The 25,335-nt window shown below is 45.2% G+C and overlaps 1 protein-coding gene across 1 annotated transcript in view; it reads right to left on the bottom strand.

The window, feature by feature from the left end:
• Positions 1 to 20,398, bottom strand: part of LOC122554083 (vesicle-trafficking protein SEC22b) — a 30,117-nt gene extending 9,719 nt beyond the window's left edge. Inside the window, exons 1-3 of the mRNA XM_087990940.1 lie at positions 20,190 to 20,398; positions 16,745 to 16,854; positions 9,234 to 9,394 (exon numbers count right to left, since the gene is read on the bottom strand). Of these exons, the coding sequence (XP_087847066.1) occupies positions 9,234 to 9,394; positions 16,745 to 16,854; positions 20,190 to 20,264 (346 nt within the window). The 5' untranslated portion in view covers positions 20,265 to 20,398. The remainder of the gene's footprint in view (positions 1 to 9,233; positions 9,395 to 16,744; positions 16,855 to 20,189) is intronic.
• Between the last annotated feature and the right edge of the window lie 4,937 nt (positions 20,399 to 25,335).

The raw sequence follows: 25,335 nt of genomic DNA, 5'->3' as shown, positions 1-25,335 counted from the left end.
CATCTGACCTGCAGCTCCAGTTCCCATCCCCTGCCAATCTAGTGAAAACCCTCCAAAAGAGCTCTAGCAAACTTCCCAGCCAAGATATTGGTGCCCCTCTAGTTCAGGTCCAACGCACCCTTGTACAGGTCCCATCTTCCCCAGAAAGTATCCCACTGATCCACACATCTGAAGCCCTCCCTCACACCAGCCTGCAGCCACATGTTCACCTGTACTTGCTCTTGGCACTGGTAGCAATCCTGAGATTACTATTTTGCTCGTCCTGCCTTCTAGCTTCCAACCTAACTCCCAACATTCTCGTTTCAAGTCCTCATCAGTTTCCCCACCTATGTCATTGGGAGTGATGCGTACCATGATTTCTCACTGCTCACTCTCCCCCTTAACAATCCTGTCGACTCAATCGGAGACATCCCTGACCCTGGCATGCAACATTCCATCGAGGATTCTCGCTTGCAACCACAGAATCTCCTGTCTGTTCCTCTTACCATTATGTGGAGGAGCTGGTGTTGGACTGGGATGGATAGGCTACAGTCCCAAAAGGTTTATTTGGAAGCATTAGCTTTCAGAGCTCTCACGATTGAATTTCCTATCACTGTCGCTCTCCTATTCTCCTCCCTTCCCTTCAGTGCCAGAAACCTGGCCACTGTGGTTTCCGCTGGTAGGTTCATCCCCCCCCCCCATAACTCCCTCATCCTCTCAAATGATCCGAAGTTCACTCAGCTTGAGCTCCAGTTCCCTAACGCGGTCTTTGGGAGGGTTTAACCCGAGAGGAGAGAGAACCAGGAGGCAAATTGCACAGGAAAATAGAAAAAAAAGCAGGTATAAGTAAGCTATTTGGTGGGGTCATAAGAAGGAAAGGAATCAAGGGTACATGAAGGGCTTTTGTCTGAAACATCGATTTTCCTGCTCCTCGGATGCTGCCTGAACTGCTGTGCTTTTCCAGTACCATTCTAATCTAGAATCTGGTTTCCAGCATCTGCAGTCCTTGTTTTTACCTACATTAGGGTTACAGTACGTGTGTGTGAATGTGCAGAGATAAATGAACATGGTGCATACAGACTGTCCCGTTGAGATACGATGCTCTGGGATTTTAGAGACTTGTTAAAGAATGTTAAAGACGAGAAAGGATGGCTGGACTGGATGTTAAATCATCCCAAAACAAGATGCTCAGAAAAGTTAGTAAATTAATAAAGGGGAGGGAGGAGTTTTGGTATTGATCGAGGAGAATGGCGCAGTGCTGGAGAGGTGGGATTCCAGAGGAGACAGGGACTGAACTGAATTGGCTGGATTTAAAAAATAACCAAAAAAACGCAAAAACATTGCTCAGTACAGCCTCCAGTCATTAACAAGTTCTATTGGGAAATGTGAATTATTTCAACATAAACTGGGAAAAGAGGAATGCGATAAGCAGAAAGGGGAAAGAAATTCCAAGTGTGTTGAGGAACATTTTCCATCTCAAAATATTCCATAGCAAAAGAAGCATTTGTAGGGTTTAGGAAGCTAAAACTCGGACAGGGTCCATGAGGAATATGAAGCAAGCAGGAAAGATCTCAGGTCGGGAATTAAGAGAGCAAGAAGGGGCCATGAAATAACACTGGCATGTAGAATCTCAAGGCATTCTTTACAGCCATGAAAAATAGGATAATTCGGGAAAAGTTAGGACCACTCAAGGATAAAGCAGGGAACTTGTGTCTGGAGGCAGATGATGTGGGCAAGATCCTAAATGAGTACTTTGCATTGGTGTTCACCCAGGAGGAGGATATGGAGGACATGAGATTAGTGTTGAACATGCTTTTGCACTCTGACATTTTGAGATAAAGAAAGAAGTGGGTATTGGGTCTCTTAAAAAGCATTAAGTGGATAGGTTGCCAGTGCTCCAGGTAGCTACTCCAGATTAATGAGACAGACAAGAAAGGAGATTGCTGGGGTCTTGCACAAAATCTCACTAGCCACTGAAGTCCTGGAGGACTGGCGAGTAGCTCATGTTTTTCCTCCATTCGCGACGAGAAATTAGAATAATCCAGCAAACTATATCGGTGGCTGGGAAACTATTAAAGGTAATTCTTAACGGTTAGGATTTACATGCATTGAGGAAACATGGCCTAATTAGGGACAGTCAGAATGGCTTTGTGCGGAACAGGTCACGTCTCAGCTCAACTAATGAAAGAATTATTAATACACTAACGAAATAAACACCAGATGTGAGATATAGTATACTAAACTCCCTAAATAGCTACCTGAACAATGGATAACTATTTCACAGTAAACAGTTATTTCTTAGTTACTCTGAAAAATTAAGCAATAGTTTCTAGTTAGAGATTCTCCACTATAAATATAGATTCATGCAACAAAAACATTTATGTCTATTTGTGAAAGTAAATTAGCTTCAGGAAATACCATCATGCACCTTGAACAAAATAGATTGCTTACAGCCTATTCATCACAAAGTTCTAAGATTAGGAAAAGCTATATTTAACCTTACACTTCATAATTAATTTCTGAAGAAAAATCAATTTTACGCATCTTATACCAACGAGTTGAAACTAACTGTCTTTGGCATATTTGCACACGTAATTAGGAGAGTGGGTAATATAAGAGAGTGATAACTGAATTTTATAAAGACAGCACACGAGATACAATAGATCAAATTCAAACAGTCTCTACAGATAAAGCCAGGCTGAGAGGAGCCAAGGAGTCTAGCAATAAACTTTGGAATGTGAATGAACAGGATGCAGAGAAAGATCCCAAGGCCGAGAGATAATTGTGCCTATTAAACACCATGAGAATAGGACAACCCAAGGTTGGACACAATAATGTCCATCATTAATTAGATGTTTTACCAGATTGGGTGTATGGATTAGGAGGGAAGTTGTGTGTGATCCAAGTTATGTGATCATTACAACAAAGAAATGTATAAAAATACTGCTTTTTACTGTACAAGTTAGAGTGGGTCATTGATCAATCTTCTGAGCTGTGCCAAAGATTAGGCAAATAATTGAGTCTGTAAGTCAACACTAAATTCAGGGAAGATCCTTACGCCCTCTCCCTGCTTTAATCAGTTTCTGCATGAATAAACTTCCACTTGCCTGAGTTCTGCCTGCCTCCTGCATTTTCATTCGCTCTCAGAAGAAAATACTGCTACAGTATTCCATAGGGCTCTGAATTGGGACCTCTGCTGTTTGTGGTTTATATAAATGACGGACGAAAATGTAGATGGGTGGGTTAGTAAGTTTGCAGACGACACAAATGTTGGGTCAGTTGTGGACAGCAAAGATTATCATCAAAGAATACATTGGGATATAGATATGGGTGCAGAAATAGCAGATGGAGTTTAATCCAGCTAAGTGTGAGGCGCTGCACTTTGGGAGATCAAATGTTAAGGAAAAGTATACAGGTAATGGCAGGACCCTGAACTGTACAAAGGGATCTTGGGATTCAAGTCCCTGGTAGTTGCCATGCAAGTAGTTCGGTTGTAATGAAGGCGTATGGCATGCTTGACTTTATTGGTCAGGGAATTGGCTACATGAGTCAGGATGTCATGTTGCAGCTTTGTAAGACTTTGATTAAGTCACACATCAGTATTGCATTCAATTCTAATCACCACATTACAGGAAGGCTGTGCAGGCTATGCAGAGGACGCAGAAGTAGTTTACCAGGATGCTGCCTAAATTATAGGGTATCAGCTAGAAGGAGAAGCGAGAAAAATTTGTGTTGCTTTCTCTGGAGTGGTGGAGGCTTAAAGGAGACTTGATAGAAGTCCACAAAATTATGAGATACATAACTAGGTTTGACAGTCAGAATCTTTTTCCCAGAGTTGAAATGTCGGAGGCATGCATTTAAGGAGAACGGGGGAAAGTTCAAAGGAAATGTGAGGGGCAATTTTTTTTTTAAACACCGAGTGGTTGGAGTCTGGAAGGCACTGCCAGCGTAGTGGTTGGAGTCTGGAAGGCACTGCCAGCGTAGTGGTGCAGCCGGACACAAAAGAGTCAATAGAAGTGAAGCTGGAAGAGCACAGCAGATAGCATCTGAGGAGCAGGAGAGTGAATATTTCTAGCCGAAACCCTTCGTCAGGACTGGTGAACCAAGTGAAACTTGGCCAAGTTTGCCAGCACTGTCTATTTGTATCTCAGATATCCAGTATCCAGTATCTTACTTCCATATTAATGAGTGTTTTCCATCTGTCCTGACCAGAGAGGATGATATTTAGTTTAGAATTATACACTACAGAAGAGGACCTCAGCCTTTCGAATCTGTACTGTCAAAAATACACAATCTACACAAGTCCAACTTTCCAGTTCTGGGCCTGTATTCTTAGGATTGTTAGGAAAGCATATGGTGTATTAGCTTTTATTGGTCGAGGGATTGAGTTTCGGAACCATGAAATCATGCTGCAACTGTACAAAACTCTGGTGCACATTTGGCGTTCTGCGTACATTTCTGGCCACCACATTATAGGAAGGATGTAGAAGCTTTGGAAAGGGTTCAGGGCAAATTTATTTGGATGTTGTCTGGTATGGAACGAAGGTCTTACAAGGAAAGGCTGAGGGACTTGAGGCTGTTTTCGTTAGAGAGAAGGAGGTTGAGAGGTGACTTAATTGAGGCATCTAAGATAATCAGAGGATTAGATAGAATGGACAGTGAGCGCCTTTACCTTCTGATGGCAATGGCTAGCATGAGGACACATAGCTTTAAATCGAGGGATGATAGATATGGGACAGATGTCAGAGGTAGTTTCTTTACTCAGAGAGTAGCAGGGGCATGGAACGCACTGCCTGCAGCAGTAGTGGACTCGCCAACTTTAAGGGCATTTAAATGATCATTGGATAGGCATATGGATGAGGATGGAATAGTGTAGGCTGGATGGGCTTCAGATTGGTTCCACAGGTCAGTGCAACATTGAGGGCCAAAGGGTCTGTACTGTGTTGTTATGTTCAAGCGCTCATCCAAATAATATCTAAAGTTGTGAAATTATCACCTCAACTACCCTCTCAGGCAGTGCATTTCGGACACAACCATGACCTGGGTGAAAAAATATTTTATAGAGTCATATAGCATGGAAACAGACCCTTCGGTTCAACTAGTTCATGCCAACCATGTTCCCAAACTAAACTAGTCCCACCTGCCTGCGTTAATCCCATATTCCTCCAAACATTCCTATTCACGTACCTATCCAAATGTTTTTTAAACATTCTAATTATAATTGCACTTCCTCTGACAGTTCATTCCATACACGACCCACACACTTAAAAAAAAAAGTTGCCCCTCGTGTATTTTTAAAAACTTTTCCTTCCCACGTTAAAAATATATTGAACATTTTGAACTCCCAAGTTCCCTGTAAACCTCCTGCCTTTTAACTAAGGGGAACAGCTGCTTTCAAACCATCCTATCCGTTCCTCTCAATCTTTAACAACTCTATCAGGTCCCTCCCATTAACTTTCTGCACTTCAAAGAAAACAATTCAAGCTTATCCAGCCTCTCTCCATAGCTGAAACATTACATCCCAGACAACATCCTGGTTACTCTCTTCTGCATCCCATCCAGTGCCATTGCATCCTTCTGACCGTAGTGATCAGGACTGCACACAGTCCTCCAGTTGTGGCTTACCCAAAGTCCTGTTCAGCTCCAATACAAACTCCCTCCTCTGATAATCTGTGCTTTGACTGATAAAAGCAAATATCCTGTTTGCTTTCTTAAGACGAGAAGAAATAGAAATAGGTGGTCTTTGGGCCTCTCAAACCTGCTCTGCAATTCGATAGGATTACTGTTGACCTTACATAAGTGAGGCTTTTCCCATTGATTTCTCAACTGATCATCAATCAATCTCAGCTTTAAATTTACCAAGGGATTTACCAGCGCTCTGTCACAAGGAATTTCAAAGACTCTGAACCCTCAGAGAATCTCAGTGTTAAACAGCCCTTGAGTGTCAGATTCTCCAATGAAGGGAAACACCCTCTTAGCATTTATCCTATCAAAACTTTTTGCTTCTCTTACTTTTTCAGTTCTCCTCAAAGATCCTATACTTCAATGAGATCACTTCTTATTCAGCAAAACTCCTATGAATAGACCAGTTTTGCCGTTGCTCAAAAGACAATCCTTCTACATTGGGATCATCCTAGTGAACCGCCTCCAAAGAAATTATATATTTTCTTCAATATGGAGACCAAAGCTGCTCCCGGTACTTTGGATGTGCTCTCACCAGCACCTTGTACAGTTGAGTAAGATTCATACACTCCAATCTCCTGATTAGCTGCTATTTTGTGTCCAAGTCCCACCCTGCAGATTTTCTCCAGTTAAATAATATTCTGTTCTCTCATTCTCCTTTCCAAATTGAACAACTTCACATTTTATACTCATTTTGAAAACATTTTTCCATTACTTGGTTAACTGATCAATAGTTATCTGTAATCTGTTTGAATGCCTCTTGCAACTCGTCCTTCCACCTACTTTTTGTGGCTACAGTACATTCGGTTCCTTCCTCCAAGCCATGAATACGGTTGTAGTCCCAGCACTGATCCCTGTGGAGCCCCACTGGTTACAGGTCGCTAACCTGAAAAAGAATCCCTTATACCCATTTGGTGTTTTCTGGCCATTAGCCAATTCTCTGTTCATGCCAGTACACTCCCCCCAAAACCATGGGCGAATCTTATGACTAAATCTTTGGTGAGGCACCTTACCCTGGAAGTCTAATTAATTACTGATTCCTATGCAAAACCCCAGTAAGTTATTCAGACATGACTTCCCTTTCAGAAAGCCATGCTAACTCTGCCCAATTAGAATTTCTAACTGGTTCTATAAGTAGTATCAGAACAGAGTTACAGTTAAACAGACTGTTCGGTCCACTTCATCCACACTGAGGAGATATCCTAAATTAATATCATCCCATTTGCTAGCATTTGGCCCACATCCCTCTAAACCTTTTCCACTCGTGTACCCATCTGGATAACTTTTAAAAGTCGTAATTGTACCAACCTCCATCACCTCCTCTGGCAGCTTATTCCATACATGCACCAGCCTCTGTGTGAAAACATTGCCACTCAGGTCCATTTTAAATCTTTCCCTTCTCACCTTAAGCATACACTCTCTAGTTTTGAACTTCCCTACCTTGGGAAAAAGATCTTGACTTTTCACCCTATCTCTGCCCCCTATAAAGGTCACCTCCCAGCCTCAGCAGCTCTAGGGAAATCTGCCCCAGCCTATTCAAACTCTCCTGACAGTTCGAATTCTTCAATTCCAGAAACACTAAATGTTTTCTCAAACCTTTCAAGTGTAATAACATGCTTCGTAAAGCAGGGAGACCAGAATTGAATGTAGTGCTCTAAAAGTGGCCGAACCAAATGTCCTGTCCAGCCACAACACGACACCCCAACGTCTATACTCAGCACACTGACCAATGAAGGCAAGCATGCCAAACGGCTTCTTCACCACCTGTCTATCTGTGACTCCTGTTTCAAGGAACTATGTAATTATCCACCGTGGTTAGCACTGCTGCCTTACAGTGCCAGGGACCTGAGTTTGATTGAACCCTAAGCAACTGTCTACATGGAGTTGGCACATTCTCCCCATGTCTGCGTGGGGTCTCTCCAGTTGCTCTGGTTTGCTCCCACAGTCCAAAGATACACAGTTTAGGTGGATTGGCCATGCTAAATTGCTCATAGTGTCCAGGGATGTACAGGCTAGGTGGGTTAGCTACAGGAAATGCAAGGTTATGGGTTGGAACGTGGGTCTGGGTGGGATGCTCTTTGAAGGGTCGGTGTGGACTTGATGGGCCAAATAGCCTGCCTGCACACAATTAGGATTCTATGAGCCCATACACATTCTGCAGGTCTGTTTGTTTGGCACACTTTTCCAACACTAGGCTCATTTGCCGATTGTTGGCAGCCTTTTTTGAGTAGGGGTGTCACATTGGCAGTTTTCCAATCCTCCAAAATCCGAGGAGTTTTGGAAAGTTACAACTTTCTCTGCAGTTCCTTCTTTTAGGATCCTAGGATGTAATCCATCAGGACAGGGGACCTAACCACCCTATTAATGTGTCCTGCCATCTTAAGAGATCTATGGACAAGCATCCCAAGATCTTTCTGAAATACCCAGTGTTGCCATTCATTGAATAATCCCTCATCATGTCCTTTTCTGAAAGCACATCACCTCACACTTATTAGGGTTAAATCTCCTCTGGCCAAATGAGCAAACAGTCCAGGAGTCAAATGCAAACTTAACATTACCTCCACATCCTCATCTACATCATTTATGAATATCACAAACAATAGGGACAACTCAAAAAAAAGAGTCATAGGAGCAGACAAACTGGGCCAATGCAATCATGTAAAGGGTTAATAAAGCACACCTTATCCTGAGCTTTATTAATCAGAGCACGGAATACAAAAACATTGTTTTTATCATAAAACCAGTATAAAACACTGGTGTGGCCTCAACTGGAGTACTGCAACCAGTTCTGCACACAACTCTTCAGCAAGGACATGAAGGCAGAAAAGGTAGTTCAGAAAAGATTAATGAGAATACTTTCAGAGATCAGAAGTTTCAGTTAATCAGACAGTTCTCCTTGGAAAAGGAAGCCCAGAGATTTGATCAAGGCATTGAAAATCATAAGGAACCACAATAGAGTAGAGAGAAACTGCCTCTATTGGTGCAAGGATTGAGAATCAGAGAGACTAGATTTCAGGACATTGCCATAAGTTGTTTGACCAATGTTCGGGAAAAGATTTCCACACACAGAGTAGCTAGTATCTGGACCGCACTGTTCAAAAGTGTGGTGGAGGCAGGTTTAAACAAAACTTTCAAAAGGGAATTACATCATTACCGAAAACAAAAATAAAGTTACAGGGCTACAAGTAAAAGGCAGGAGATTATCTCAGCTAAGAAACATACAGATATGAGCAGCTAACTGGCCTCTGTGAATGGTGACTATTGTTTTGTTTGTTTCCTCCCTCCATTGGGATATTAATCATGTGTAGATTACGTGCAAATCAAAACGATTTTTCCTTGAAACCTGTTTGGATAGCAGAGTCACTATTGAATGATTTCATGTGGCATATTCATGGTTAATCATCCTTTTTAGCCCGATATAAAAATTATTCTCTTACTGCTACTCAGAATAAGAACTTTAAATTGAGCCGAGGGACTGGGATTCACTGAGTTCCTACCTCTTGAAATGCGAAGGGTGTGAGCTATTCATGGTGTAATAAAACAAATATAAGATTCATGAATTGTACACTTACCAAATTCAATGAAAGAGTAAGGACGAGAGACTGTCGGTACTCTCTTCCCATGTTGCTCATCAAACTCCGCCTGCAAGTCCTCCAGATACCCAAAAGCCAACTTCTTTGGGTATGCTGCCTCACATAAGACCAGATAGCAAACACCTTTTTCTATGACGTAGCTGCAAAACAGGGATATTTGCTAAAGGAACAGCTGGAGAAAGTGAAATCACAACTTGCGTTTATAGCTGTTCGATCACAGACCACATGGCCTTGAATGACCTAAGAGAATAAGTGAAGTTTACAACACAAGACACTACTCTGCCCATTGTATCTGAGCCAACATTTCAACCTAACTCCTCTTTCCAATTGCCTGCAAGTCATCCTATAGGTCACTGTACTTATGTGGGTATTCAAGCTTTTACTAAATACCAATGATTCTGCTTCTACCAGCCTTTCAGACAGGAGTTCTCAACAAATATTGTCTCTTCCACTCTCACCAAAATATTTCCACCAGTTACTTTAATTCTAAGCCTTTGTAAGGAAAATAACTGCTTACTTTCATTTCAATTGAAACTCCCCTCAGGTTTTCGGTTTGTAAGAAATCCCCTAGCAAACCCAAAATTTAAAACAAAATGTGCTGGAAACTCAATTGGTCAGGCATCATCTATGAAGAGACAGAGTTAACATTTCATGTTGCTGACCTTGTACAAGAATTCAGAAAGTTTAGTAATGTAACAGACCAATGGGGCAATGTAGCAAAGAACAAACAGGAAAATTGGTGTAAAAAAGTTTTGTTAGGCCACATTTGGAGTATCGTGTGCAGTTCGATTTGCTACAGAATAGGAAAGACATGGAGGCTTTGGAGAGAATGCAAAACAGGTTGACCAGGATATAGCCTGGATTGGAGCATTTAGCTATAAAGGAGGGGTTGGACAAATTTATATTATTTTCACTAAAGCATTAGAGGTTGAGGAGGGACCTGACAGAAGTACATAAACGGATAGGGTGGATAGCTGGAAATGTCAAAAACTGAGGGTGTTGGTTAAAGGGAGAGGGGAGAATTTTAAAGGGGCTGTGCAAGACACCTTTTCTTTCACAGAGGTTCCTGGAACATGCTGGCAGGGGTGGTAGTACAGCAACTTTAAAGGATCATTTAGATAGACAGGCAGAGAATAGAGGGATGAGGAACACATGCAGGCAAATGAGGCTAATGAATAATAGCATCATGCTGGGCCCAAAGGCATACGCCTTGTTCCTGTGCTGTTTAGTTTCATGATCCATATCAGAGTATAACAAATGGAATTCATTACATGATAAAAAACAAGTTGGGAATGCATAGCCAAAGGGTATGGCAATGACAAAGTGAAGAAACAAAAGATGGGCCAACAAAAGATGGGCCCGGAGCAGGTGTGAACACAAGCACTGGTTATCCAAACATAAAAAAAGGAGAGATAAATAATATTAAGGCATGACACATGCTGAGTATCTTTAGCATTTCCAGCTTTTATTTCAAATTTCCATCAGCTGTATTAGCTTGTTTCCGTCTTGGCACATTCAGTATTTCCTCAATGATAAACTTTTCTATTCCTGTCAATATGGTTGGGGCCGCACTGTAGTTGGGGTAGCACAGTGGCTCAGTGGTTACCACTGCTGCCTCACAGTGCCAGGGACCCAGGTTCAATTCCAGCCTCAGGTGACTGTCTGTGTGGAGTTTGTAAACATTCTCCATGTGCCTGCGTGGATTTCCTCTGGCTGCTCTGGTTTCCTCCCACAGTCCAAAGATGCACAGGTTAGACAAACTGGCCATGCTAAATTGCCCATTGTGTTAGGTGCATTAGTTAGAGGAAATTGTCTCTGGGTGGGTTGCTCTTCAGAGGGTTGGTGCGGAACTTGTTGGGCCGAAGGGCCTGTTTCTACACTGTAGGGAATCTAAACTAATCTCTTCTTTGCCTCTCGCATGCTGTAGGAAATCAGTGTGTAAACACTTCAGAAAAATCATAAAACAATCTGATTGAATATTGATTTCCCTTTGGTATGCTTTCCTTTATTGGTCAGAGTATGGAGTACAGGAGTTGGGAGGTCATGTTGCGGCTGTATAGGACATTGGTTAGGCCACTGTTGGAATATTGCATGCAATTCTGGTCTCCTTCCTATCAGAAAGATGTTGTGAAACTTGAAAGGGTTCAGAAAAGATTTACAAGGATGTTGCCAGGGTTGGAGGATTTGAGCTATAGGGAGAGGCTGAACAGACTGGGGCTGTTTTCCCTGGAGCTAAGGCTGAGGGGTGACCTTATAGAGGTTTACAAAATTATGAGGGGCATGGATAGGGTCGGGAAGTCCAGAGGTAAACCTGGGTGAGAGGGGAAAGATATAAAAGAGACCTAAGGGGCAACTTTTTCACGCAGAGGGTGGTAGGTGTATGGAATGAGCTGTCAGAGGGTGTGGTGGAGGCTGGTACAATTACAACATTTAAGAGGCATTTGGACGGATATATGAATAGGAAGGGTTTGGAGGGATATGGGCCGGGTGCTGGCAGATGGGACTAGATTGGGTTGGGATATCTGGTCGGCATGGACGGGTTGGACCGAAGGGTCTGTTTCCATGCTGTACATCTCTATGACTCTAAGAGTAGCACACTTTTCTCTCTCATTAGCAAGCATACTGGGCTGACAAACATGAAGTAGCAAAGGCCATTATCTCTGCCAGGGACATATCGCTGCCACTGAAACAAGAAACTGCAATATTATGGAGGGGAAGGGAGATGACCTCATGACCCACACACAAACCAGAGTTCCAAGTTAGAGATGTTTCATTGGCGAACAGAAATATGAAAGATTACCTTAAATATCTGTCACTTGCCAATGGACAACTGAGTAAATGACTGGTATGGGCTCTCAGGATTATGGTACATAAACCGTGAGGGAACAAAGAACAAAGAAAAGTTACAGCCAAGGAACAAGCCCTTCGGCCCTCTAAGTCTGAGCCGATCCAAGTCCACTGTCTAAACCTGTCGCCCAATTCCTAAGCTTCTGTATCCCTCTGCTCCCCACCTACTCATGCATTTATCCAGAGGCATCTTAAATGAACCTACCGTGCCTGCCTCTACCACCTCTGCTGGCAACGCGTTCCAGGCACCGACCACCTTCTGTGTAAAGTACTTTCCGTGTGTATCCCCCTTAAACTTTTCACCTCTCACTTTGAAAGCATGACCTCTCGTTATTGAAACCTTTACCCTGGGAAAAAGTTTATCTGTATCTACCCTGTCCATACCCTACATGATTTTGTAGACCTCAATCAGGTACCCCCTCAATTTCCTTTTTTCTAATGAAAACAAACCTAACCTACTCAAGCTCTCTTCATAGCTAGCACCTTCTACATCAAGCAACATCCTCATGAACCTTCTCTGCACCCTCTCCAAAGCGTCCACATCCTTTTGGTGATGTGGCGACCAAAACCGTACAGTATTCTAAATGCGGCCCAACCAATGTCTTGCACAATTTTAACAGGACCTGCCAGCTATTATACTCAATACCCCGTCCGAGGAAGGCAAGCATACCATATGCCTTCTTGACCACTCTATCCACCAGTGCAGCAACCTTCAGGGTACAATGGACCTGAACTCCCAGATCTCTCTGCCCATCAACTTTTCCCAAGGCTCTTCTGTTTACTGTATAATTCGCTCTTGAATTATACTTCCCAACATTCATCACCTCACATTTGCCTGGATTGAACTCCACCTGCCACTTCTCCGCCCAACTCTCCAGTCTATCTGTATCCTCTTGTACTTCTTTGACAGCCCCGATGCTTTCTGCTACTCCACCAATCTTCGTGTCATCTGCAAACTTGCTGATCATACCAACATTGCCCTCTTCCAAATCATTTATGTATATCACAAACGACAGCAACCCCAGCACTGATCCCTGTGGAACACCACTCATTACCTTTATCCATTTCGAGAAAATTCCTTCAACTATTACTCTCTGTCTCCTGTTGCTCAACCTGTTCTTTATCTACCTAGCTAGAACATCCTGCACACCATGTTCAGATGAGGCGATGGAGAGTTACAGATCAGCGAGGAAGGATTCAAAGCTATTCCACCAATCTTTGTGACATCTGCAAATTTGCTGATCATACCAACAGTGCCCTCTTCCAGATCATTTATGTATATTACAAACAACAGTGTCTCCAGCACTGATCCCTGTGGAACACCTTTCTCCATTTCGAGAAACTCCCTTCAACTACTACTCTCTGTCTCCTGTTGCTCAAGCAGTTCCTTATCCACCTAGCCAGAACACCCTGCACACCATGTGACTTCACTTTCTGTGTTAGTTTACCATGGGGACCCTTATCAAACCCCTTACGAAAGTCCATGTAAAAGACATCAACAGCCCTTCCTTCATCTATCAACTTGGTCACTTCCTAAAAGAATTCTATTAAGTTGGTAAGGCACGATCTCCCCCGCACAAAACCATGTTGCCTATCACTGATAAGCCCATTCTCTTTTCTAAATATAAATAGATTTTATCCCTCAGTACCTTCTCCAGCATTTTTCCCACCACTGATGTCAGGCTCACTGGTCCGGAATATCCCTACTACCCTTCTTGTACAGGGGGACAACATGAGCAACCCTCCAGTCCTCCGGCACCTCATCTGTGTTTAAGGATGCTACAAAGATATCTGTCAGGGAACAAAAATCACTCCAGACAGGAGTTGGACTTCACTGGCAAACACCTTGGTTAACTCAAGAACAGGCGAGTGTTCTTCAATACGATCTAGACTTAACACTTTGGTTCACTCAACATGACTAAATTAAACAAAAGAAACCACTCCTCCCTCACATGGAGATGAGATTCCCCCACCATCAGTTTGTCCGATTCGGAGCCAAGAAAATGATTTTACCCATGAGGAGTTGTACATCTTATCTGCCTATTCAATTTCATGTCTAAATTGTTGCTTTTTATTAGACTTAAATTTGTTTGTCACTAATGCATTCTCACCCAGCTTTTTGGGTTTGTGATTCCTGAACCTTAAAACTGACAATGTGATTACATTCTTCCTTTAATATGATGACCAGGGTTGCACAAAGTTCTCTCGCTGAGCTATTCTGCTCACTAGACTGCATACCGTGCACTAGACTGTTGCTTGCCTCTAATTGGTGTTTTAGACAATTCCAGCACAGCTCTTGGCTACGAAAGGTAATCACCCTGAATGCTTTCTTTATCAGGTCAGGCAGCATCCAAGGAGCAGGAGATTCGACGTTTCAGGCATGAGCCCCTCTTCAGGAAGAAACGTCGATTCTCCTGCTCCTTGGATGCTGCCTGACCTGCTGCGCTTTTCCAGCAACACATTTTCAGCTCTAATCTCCAGCATCTGCAGTCCTCACTTTCTCCTGCTTTCTTTACCAGCCAGCTTCAGAGGTCTGTGGGCATATACTTCAAGATCCCCTTACTTCTCAATGTTCCACCAATTATTGTGAACTATTTTTACCTTATTTATCAGCCATGCTGTGCGCTCTCAGGTTTCTCCAGATTGAACTCTATTTGTCACTTTTCTGCTTACCTAATCATTCCATCAACAATTTTCTGCAATCCACAGCTCTGCTCCTCACTACTCACCACATGGTTGATTGTGATACAGGAACAGTGTCCCAAACTGGTCACCTGAAAACCAGTCAAGTCCCAGAATCATTTTTTAAGCTGCCATCCTGACCTTCCCTCTCCTGGCATCCGGCAACTTCTTGCAGCTGTTCCCACTTCAACAATTCAGCCAAGTGCTGTGAGATCCTTATTTACATACGAAAACAGAACTTCTGCCATGTTTCCTGCAAAGTGACACAGCAGATCTGATCGAAGCAGCTTCGGCAAACTGGACTAGTTCATGGCATTGCCTGAATTTCTTGCAAATCTGTCCTCAGCAATCCTCACTGGTATGACAGACTTTCAACACTCTGAAGGTCTGAGCTGGCATATGTCAAAAATCTAAATCGAAAGATTTTGCTCTAATGTTGTCAGTTTTGATATACAGTCTTCGCATTGTGTGTCAAACTCTGCTTGTGCAACAGTGATTGCTTATTTACACCATGGCTCTGCTGTACCTCTGAAAGTATTTGCAGTCAGGCTCAGCAGTAATTATTCATACAGTGTCAGACTCTGTGGTAATTTATATAGTGTCAGGCTCTACTATACACCATTCATCATATATAGTGAGAGACTCGGTGTACATCAGTGATCATTTACAATCTATTCAGTATAGATCAATTATTCACTGCCAGACACTGCCTTTATATTGGGACATACTTAATCAGTGGAAGACACTGCCTGTTTGTTCACTGCCAGACATAGTCTGTATATTGTTGGGTATTTTTTCCCACTGACTGTCTATTGGGTGTAGTCACACATCACTAGTATATCAGGAAACACATACACGCTGCCAGACTCTGCCTATCTAGTAGGGTTATTTACTGACTGCCAGACACTGCCTGTATATCGGGAAGTCGTATTTATACAATGTCAGACTTTGTTGTACACCAGTGATTATTTATAGCATCAAACTCTGCCTATACATCAACTATTTATACAACGTCAGGCTGTTGTGCACCACTAATCATTTACAAATGATCATTTACTGAGTACAGAAAAATTATTCACAATCACTGCTGTAATTGGGGTGTATTATTCACTGCAAAAATCTACTTGTGTATTGGGAATGATTTATTCACTGCTGGACATTGCCTGTATCTCAATTAGTATTTATTCACTGGAAGAGAGTGAAAGATGATAGTTTTTTTGGAGAAAAAGGTTGGATGGAAATTAGAATTGGTAAGGGGAAGAAGTCACTGATAAGTGTAGTCTACAGGCCACCAAATAATAAAGAAATAACTTATGCATGGAGAAAGAGTACAGCAATTATCATGGGGGATTGATTGGTCAAAACAAGTCAGTCAAGGTAGCCTAGAGGAGGAGTTCATAGAACGTATCTGTGATAACTTCCTCAAACAGTATATAATGCAACCTACGAGGGAACAAGGTATCCTAGATTGGATCCGGTGTAATGAGACAGGAATAATTGATGATCTCATAGCTAGGGGTCCTCTCGGAAGGAGCGATTGCAGTATGGTTGAATTCAAAATAGAGAGTGAGAAGGTAATATCCATTTGAGGTTCAGATACCAACCTAGCACTGCTGCCTCACAGCACCAGGAACACGGGTTCGATACCAGCCTTGGGCGACTGTGTGGCGTTCACTCACTCTCCCTGTGTCTGCGTGGGTTTCCTCCGGATGCTCCGATTTCCTCCCATAGTCCAAAGATGATGTGCAGGTTAGTTGAGTTGGCCGTGCTAAATTGCCCATAGTGTTCAGGGTTGTGTAGGTTAAGTGTATCAGTAATGTAGAGTAATAGGGTAATGAAATGGGTCTGGGTGGGTTATTCTTTGGAGGGTCTGTGTGGACTTCTTGGGCTCAATGACTGTTTCCACACTGTCGGGAGTCTATGATTCTATGATTCTAACAGCATGGAAGGGTAACACTTACTGAAAGGTCATGGATCCAGCTTGCAGTGTGCAGCGTGTGGGAGACTGCTCATTCAGCTTGCGGAACAATTGTTTGGCCTGGCTTTGGTAATGCTGCAGGTCACGTCCAGACTGAAAAGTGAAATCACATACTGAGCAACGACTGAAGACAGAACATGCAATTTGAAGAGTGGCTAATTTCAGCTTCTTTGGAGCATCACCTTAACCCAACCTTTGAGATTATCCATACCTTTACACAATGGAATATGTGAGCAAGACAATTCTGGGCAATGAATGGACAGAGAAGTGTGACAGGACAGAAGAGTAAAGTACTAGTCGTTAATATTGTCATTGTAGCAAATGAAGAATGAAGTGAGGTGGAAGAGAGGGGAAGACAAGAGGGGAGACCACCAGACCATAAAACATAGGAACAGGAGACTCAGACAGGGCTCTTATCCATGTCCGATCCATTTCCCCCAGTTCTGCTCCTCCATCCCCAACAATGCTCGGGCCCCTTGGCCTTGACTTTCCACTCTGCTAGTACCTGTATCCAAAGAGTCATAAACCGCCATTTCTATTACCTCCAGCAGGTCGCTACCACCATTCCACAGAAGCTGTGCCCTCCCGTACATTCTGGCCCACTCTTCCTTCACTCCCAACACCACCCATGGCACCTTCCTATGCAATCACAGGAAGTGCACCACTTGCCTCCTCCCTCCTCACTACTGAAGGCCCCCGTCACACCTTCCAGATGAAACAGTATTTCACTCAATCTAGCCTACTGTATTCACTGCTCGCCCCTCATAATTTAGTAAACCTCTATAAGGTCACCCCTCAGCCTCCGACGCTCCAGAGAAAACAGCCCCAGCCTGTTCAGCCTCTCCCTATTGTTCAAATCCTCAAACCCTGGCAACATCCTTGTAAATCTTTTCTGAACCCTTTCAAGCTTCACAACATCTTTTGGCATGGACGGGTTGAACCGAAGGGTCTGTTGCCATGCTGTACATCTCTATGACTCTACTGATTACTGGGAGACAAAACGCAGGCTGCTCCAGGTTGTGACCAATCTCTGACCATAAAAATGACTCCAAGCTTCCTGTTGCCTGCCACATCAACTGTGTTCTCTAGCCAACATCAGTCTCCACTGCAATGTTCAAGTCAGCTGGAGGAACAACATTCCATTTTCCGCTTGGAGACACCGTGGTCTTCAGGAATCAAGTTTAATAATGTTACAGCATGAATACCTCCTTCCCTGTCCTTTAATCACCCCCACATCCCAGATACTGCCATGACATGGGTTGCTTCCAGCACAGCCAAATCAATTTCACTCACTCATACCACTTATCTGGCTGATTATTGCAATCCCTTTGCCTTGCCGAACATTATTTTTCTCTCTGTGCTTCCTCTCCACTTAACTGCTCACTCCTTACCCCCCACCCTTCCGTCAAAAACATAAATACCACTTTTTCTTAGCTGCTATCAGTTCTGAAGACTGGCCTCAACATTAACTCTGTCTCAGGTGACTCTGTGTGGAGTTTGCACATTCTTCCAGTGTCTGCGGGTGCTCCTGTTTCCTCCCACAGTCCAAAAAATGTGCAGGTTAGGTGAATTGGCTATGCTAAATTGCCCGTAGTGTTAGGTAAAGGGGTAAATGTAGGGGAATGCGTCTGGATAAGTTGCTCTTCGGAGGGTCGGTGTGGACTTGTTTGTCCGAAGGGCTTGTTTCCACACTGTAAGTAATCTAATGTGTTTGCATCCACAGATGCTGTCAGACCTGCTGAGTTTCTCCAGCAATTTCTGATTCTGAGGGGAACTGGAGGCAATTTTTCAGCTTCTTCACCCTATTCCACCATTCAATAGGATCACGGCTGATCCAATAATCCTCACATCCACTTACCTACCCTTGATTCCCCTACTGATCAAGAATCTATCTATCTCAGCCTTAAATGTACACAAGGACTTGGATCCTTGTGGGTCTCTTTAGCAACGAGTTCCAAAGACACTCAACCCTCTGAGGGAAGAAATTTCTCCTCATCTCAGTCTTAAAGGAACCCCTTCATTCTGAGATTGAACCTTTTATCATAGTCTGTCCCAAGAGAGGATGGAGGAGCAAAGGTTGGAGCTGAGGGAGTGAAGTAAAAGGGGATGGAATGAAGATGGCATGAAATGGAAGAGGTGAAAGTCAAAGGGTAGAGATGAGTAAGGTGGAATGAGAGAACAAGGAAGAAATGCAGAGATGAGGGCTGGGGGATATCCTCAGGGCAAGGGCAAAGTGAGAGTAAAAATGGAACACTAGGGAATGGAATGAAGATCAGGAGTGTTAAATGTAACAACTACATAAATTTTACTCTGATTTCATATTGATAACATATACATATTTATATTTCTCTCCAACTCAGTCTGCATTTTTGGGATAGGTAGCACTGGTAAGGCAATATTCAGAGAAGTGGCATTTGGCTGGACAATATTTGGTCAAATTCAGAGGCTTGCAGAACAGAAGGAATCCTTTCCGTTCATTGTGTCTGTTTTAAGTACGTAAAACCTAACTTAATTTGTTGTCTTTTAGCCCAAGGTCTGGAGGCTGTGGCAACATAAGAGAATACCTAAATACTGCTCAATATTGTATTTCTGCCCCAACCACCCTTTCAGGCAGTGAATTCCAGACTCCCAGTTTCCTCAGTGAATAAATTATCTTCAACTCTCCTCTGAACCTTCGCTGCTGCAAGGAAAATATCCCCAGCTAATCCGATCCCTTCTCATAGTTCAGACTCTCTCCAGCCCAGGCAATATCCTGGTAAATCTCTGCACTCTCTCTAGTACAGTCACATTCTTCCAATAATGGAGGGACCAAAATAACATAGGGTTGTGGCCTTTAGTCAGCTGGGTAGTATTTGGAAGGATGTGGTTTGGAGGGATATTATTTGAAGGATGTTAATTCAGGCAGTGTTTGGAGGAACATTATCTGAAGGGTCTTATTTAGGGCAGTATTTGGAGGGGCATTACTCACATGGTTATCATCTCAGGCAGTATTTGGAAGAGCATTATCTGAAGGGTGTTATCTCAGGCAATACTTGCAGGGGCATTGTCTGGAGGGTCATATTTAGGGCAGTATTTGGACAGGCTTTACTCACAGACATAATCTGGAGGGTCTTATTTAGGGCAGCATTGCTCACATGGTTATTATCTCAGGCAGTACTGGGGAGGGGGCATTATCTGAAGGGTAGTAGCTCAGGCAACATTTGGAGAGGTGTTACCCACAGAAGCATTATCGGAAAGGTCTTATTTAAGGCAGTATTTGGAGGGACTTTACTCACCAGGGTATTATCTGGAGAGTCTTATTGAGGGCAGTATTTGGACGGGCATTACTCACAGGCTGGTGATCAGGAGGAAGTTATTCTGATAAGATTACCCAGCTGCCTGCCTGTTGAAGATGTCTGTCTGTGGCCCCCTCCCTCTCTCTCCCTCACCTGTTCATCCTCCTGCATGGAGGCGGCGAGTGGGAGGCCGTCCGCCACCCGGGCGATCATCGTCAGGAGAACCATGGCAGCGGGAGCCGGAGCGGGGCTCAGGCTAGGCCCCGGCCTCAGGTCGCTGCGGGACTTCGCGCTTGCTCACTCACTCTCAGGACGGACCTTGGCCTTCTCCACTCCCCCCGGGCCGATTAGGCCCCAGTTTCCGCTTGTGTCACCCTTTACCACTCCGGGTGTCCGCCCACTCCCCGGCATTCGGGCGCCGCCCCCGGCGTTCAGACCACGCCCCCCCGCGTTCAGACCCCGCCCCCGTGCTCACGCACCGCTCACGCACCGCCCCCGCGTGCAGGCCCCTCCCCCCCCGCGTTCAGGCCCCGCCCCCGTGCTCACGCACCGCCCCCGTGCTCACGCACCGCCCCCGCACTCGGGCCCCGCCCCCGTGCTCAGGCCCCGCCCCCGCGCTCAGGCAACCCTCCGACGCGCGTGCAGGCCCTGCTCTGTCCGGAAGCTCCTCTCCACTTCCGCGTCACGCGCGCTCCCCCTAACGGCGAGAAGTGATCACACAAACGGGGGGGGGAATATACCTGGCTCAGCAAGACCCCGCATCATGCACAGCAAGATCCCACAGCTGGCACAGCAAGACCCCGCATCATGCACAGCAAGATCCCACAGCTGGCACAGCAAGATCCGACATGGCACAGCAAGATCCCACACCTGGCTCAGCAAGACCCTGCATCATGCACAGCAAGATCCCACACCTGGCTCAGCAAGACCCTGCATCATGCACAGCAAGATCCCACACCTGGCACAGCAAGATCCCACACCTGGCGCAACAAGATCACACCTTACACAGCAAGATCCCACACCTGGCACAGCAAGATCCCGCACCTGGCACGGCAAGATCCCGCACCTGGCACGGCAAGATCCCTCACCTGGCACGGCAAGATCCCGCACCTGGCACAGCAAGATCCCACAACTGGCACAGCAAGACCCCGCACCTGGCACAGCAATACCCCGCACCTGGCACGGCAAGATCCCTCACATGGCACAGCAAGATCCCGCACCTTGTACAGCAAGATCACACACCTGGCAAAGCAAGATCCCAAACCTGGTACAGTAAGATCCTACACCGGGCACAGCAAGATCCTGCACCTGGTACAGCAAGATCCCACTAATGGCACGACATGATCCCGCACCTGGCACAGCAAGATCCCGCACCTGGCGCAGCAAGATCCCACACCTGGCACGACATGATCCCGCACCTGGCACAGCAAGATCCTGCACCTCGTACAGCAAGATCCAGCACCTCGCACAGCAAGATCCCGCACCTCGCGCAGCAAGATACCTCATTTGGAACAGCAAGATCCCACACCTGACACAGCAAGATCCCACACCTGGCACAGGAAGATCCCACACCTGGCACAGCAAGATCCCGCACTTGCACAGTAAGATCCCGCATCTGGCACAGCAAGACCCCACACCTGGCGCAGCAAGACCCCACACCTGGCACAGCAAGATCACACACCTTGCACAGCCAGATCCCGCACCTTGCACAGCAAGACCCCACACCTGGCGCAGCAAGATCCCACACTAGGCACGGCAAGATCCCAGAATCTGGTCAAGCAGGCAAGATTAAAAAGAGAGCCCGCGCTCAGCATCGCTGCACGGTGCTGCAAGCTGACGGGGGGGGTCGGCACAGCGGGAATCCCACAATCAGCGCAGCAATATTCCACACCCGGCCTGCACAGTCCGGGCGTCGGGGAATCCCCACAGGAGGATCCCCAGGAGGCGAGAGGCTGCATCCTGCAGAGCGAGTTCCCACAGTTCGGCACGGATCCCGCAACCGCTGCAGGCAAATCGATGAAGATCACCACGTTTAGTAATTATCCCTAAACCTTGTACAGGGAGGCACAGTGTGATCCCACTGCCCGGCACTAGGAGGTCCCACGGCCAAAAACAGGGAAATCTCACAGACAGCAGGTCGAAATCCCTCAGCCCCAGCACAGGGTGATCGCACATCCCGCAGAGCTTGACCCGAAAACCCAGCACAGGGAGATCCAACAAGCCACCCAGCATGACCGACAAATCAGGCAGCTCTGGCAGCAGGTTACATAAAGGTCCCGCAGCCTCACACGGCAAGATTCCACTCCAAGCACAGCAAGATCCCAGATGCTGCCCCGTGAGATACCGCACCGGCAGAGGAAGATCCCAGAACCCGCACAACGGGATCACACATGGTTAGTTAGTTTGCTGTTGACACCAAAAAAAAAGTGGTGGAGTGGACAGTGAAAAAGATTAGCTCAGAGGACAACGGGACCTTGAGCAGATGAGTCAATGGACGGAGGTGCCCAATACAGTTTAATGTGAGGTGTTGCGATTTGGTAAGGCAAACCAGGGCAGGACTAACACAGTAATGGTAAGACCCTGGGGAGCGTTGCTGAACAAAGAGACCAAGGGCGCATAGTTCCTTGAAAGCGGAGTTGGAGGTAGACTGGTGAAGAACGCACTTGGCACACTTGCCTTCACCAGTCAGATCATTGAGTTTCGGAGTGGAGACGCCATGCTGTGGCTGGAGAGGACATTAGCAAGGCCACTTTTAAAATACTGGTCGCCCTTCAAAAGGAAGAATGTTGTTAAAACTTGAGAGGGTGCAGAAAAGATTGACAAGGATGTCGCCGGGACTGGAGGGTTTGAGTTATCAGGAGAGGCTGAATAGGCTGGGTCTTTTTTCCCTGGACTGTCGAAAGCTGAGGGTTGATCTTCCAGAGGTTTATGAAATCATGGGGTGAACAGCCAAGGTATTTTTTCCTAGTGTGGGCAAATCCAAAACTAGAGGGCATAGATTTCAGGTGAGAAGGGAAAAATTTAAAAAGGAGCTGATACTTTTTCATGTAACTGTGAATGGCATGAGCTGGTGCAGCCTGGTACAATTATAACTTTTAAAAAGGCATCTAGGAATGGTTTAGAAAGATATGGGCTAAATAATGGCAGTGGGACTAGGTCAGATGAGGATGTCTGGTTGGTGTGAACGATTTGAACCGAAGGGTCTGTTTCCATGCTGTGTGACTCTATGACTTGCACTTAGACATCCCCATCCCAGTACAGCAAGGGCCCATTCCATAAGCTACCATGATAATGCATGCTCAATACTGCAAGAACCCATGAAACAAGGCACCTCAACGACCCACGCAAGAGGCAGAAAGAGTTTGCACTTGGCACAGAAAAATCACACAGCCTGACGCAGCTAGATCCCAGAAGCAGCACTGGTACATCCTGCACCGAGCTCAAAGAGAGCACACATTCTGTACAGTGAGATCTCATAACCAGTAATGTGTTATCCCCCAGATTCCAGCACAGGAAGACTCCCATGCCAGGCCATAAGGAGATGCCACACAGGCAGAAAGGATTTGACACTGGCAGGGGGAGATCCGATACACTCAGTCCAGCACAACCACCACAAGGAGATCCCACAAACGGCCAAGGGATATGATCCAGACTTTGGTGATAATCTTTGCCTTTCCTCCCATTTAAAGTTTGAATTCTCTCATTTTTGTTTTGCTCATGAGCAAGGAATTGACCATCCTTTCCCATTGCTGTCTCATACAGGTCTGAAGTCAGATGTGGCTCCTCTCCTTACAGCCCAATGTATGCTGGTGAGTTAAAAACAAAAAAATGTAACTGTTGTCTCTCACACACACTGACCAATTCCCACTCGTCACCAGTTCTGATGTACAAGGTAGTTGCCAGGCTCCAGTCAGAATTAAAGAACATATGAACTTCCTTTACAGGGAGGCTTTGTTCTGAAGTTTGCACTCTGGAAAAAACCAAAGCAAGTTAGAATAATCCCACAAATATTGGCAGTGCTCATGTGGCTCACCCAATATAACATAACCGTGGGCGGAACGGCGGCCCAGTGGTTAGCATTGCTGCATCACAGCACCAGGGACCCGGGTTTGATCCCTGTCTCAGGCGACTGTCTGTGTGGAGTTTGCACATTCTCCCTGTGTCTGTGTGGGTTCTCTCCGGATGCTCCGGTTTCCTCCCACAATCCAAAAATGTGCAGGTCAGGTGAATTGGCCATAGTGTTAGGTGCATTAGTCAGGGGTAAGTATAGGGTGGGGGGATGGGTCTGGGTGGGTTGCTCTTCGGAGGGTCGGTGTAGAGTAGACTATCTTATCTAATCATATAACAGTCAGATTGATAAAGGAATGCCAGTAAATGTCATGCATTTGGATTTCCAGAAATCATTCCATAAAGTGTCGTGTAAAAGATTACCACACAAGGTAGGAAATCACAGCATTGGGCTAATCTATTAACACAGAATTCAGTTTAATTCACTCTTGAAAGCTGGGCCAACATTTATTGTCCTCTCCTGTTCTTCCTTAAACTACTGTAGTCCATGTGATGTAGGTTGACACATAATGCCCTAAGGGAGGGAATATCAGGATTTTGACAAAATGACACTGAAGGTACAGAGATATATTTGCAAGTCAGGATGGTGCGTGGCTTTGTAGAATCATAGAATTTCCACAGTGTGGAAACAAGCCATTTGGCCCAACAAGTCCATACCAACCCTTCGAAGAGTAACCCACTCAGATCTGTTCCCCTACCCCACTACTATACATTTACCCCTGACATCCCTGAACACAATGGGCAATTGAGCATGGCCAATTCATTTAACCTACACATCTTTGGATTGTGGGAAGAAATCGGAGCACCCGGAGGAAACCCACGCAGACACGGGAGAATGTGCAAACTGCACAGAGTCGTCTGAGGTTGGAGTCGAACTCGGGTCCCTGGGAATGTGAAGCAGCAGTGCTTGAAGGGGAACTTGTCTTGGTGGTGTCCTCGTGAAACCGTTGCCCTTGTCCTTCTACATAGAAGTGGTCATGGGTTTGGAAGGTGCTGTTGTCGAAGCATTGGTAATTTCTGGAGTGTATCTTGTAAATAGTACTGAGCATTAGTAAGAGTAATAGCGTTAGTAGTAGAGGGAGTGAATGTTTGTGGATATGGTGCCAATCAAACAGATTGCTTTGTCCTGCGTAATGTCAAGCTTCTTGAGTGTTGTTGAGCAGCAGCCATCCAGGCACATGGGGAATGTTCTATCACATCCCTGACTTGTGCCTTGTGGACAGGGAGTCAG

The sequence above is a fragment of the Chiloscyllium plagiosum genome, unplaced genomic scaffold, assembly GCF_037043375.1.
Source record: "Chiloscyllium plagiosum isolate Xiang-an unplaced genomic scaffold, Cpla_swu_hap1 HiC_scaffold_9, whole genome shotgun sequence".
NCBI classification, from domain to species: domain Eukaryota; kingdom Metazoa; phylum Chordata; class Chondrichthyes; order Orectolobiformes; family Hemiscylliidae; genus Chiloscyllium; species Chiloscyllium plagiosum.
This window is presented reverse-complemented; position numbering and strand designations above follow the sequence as displayed.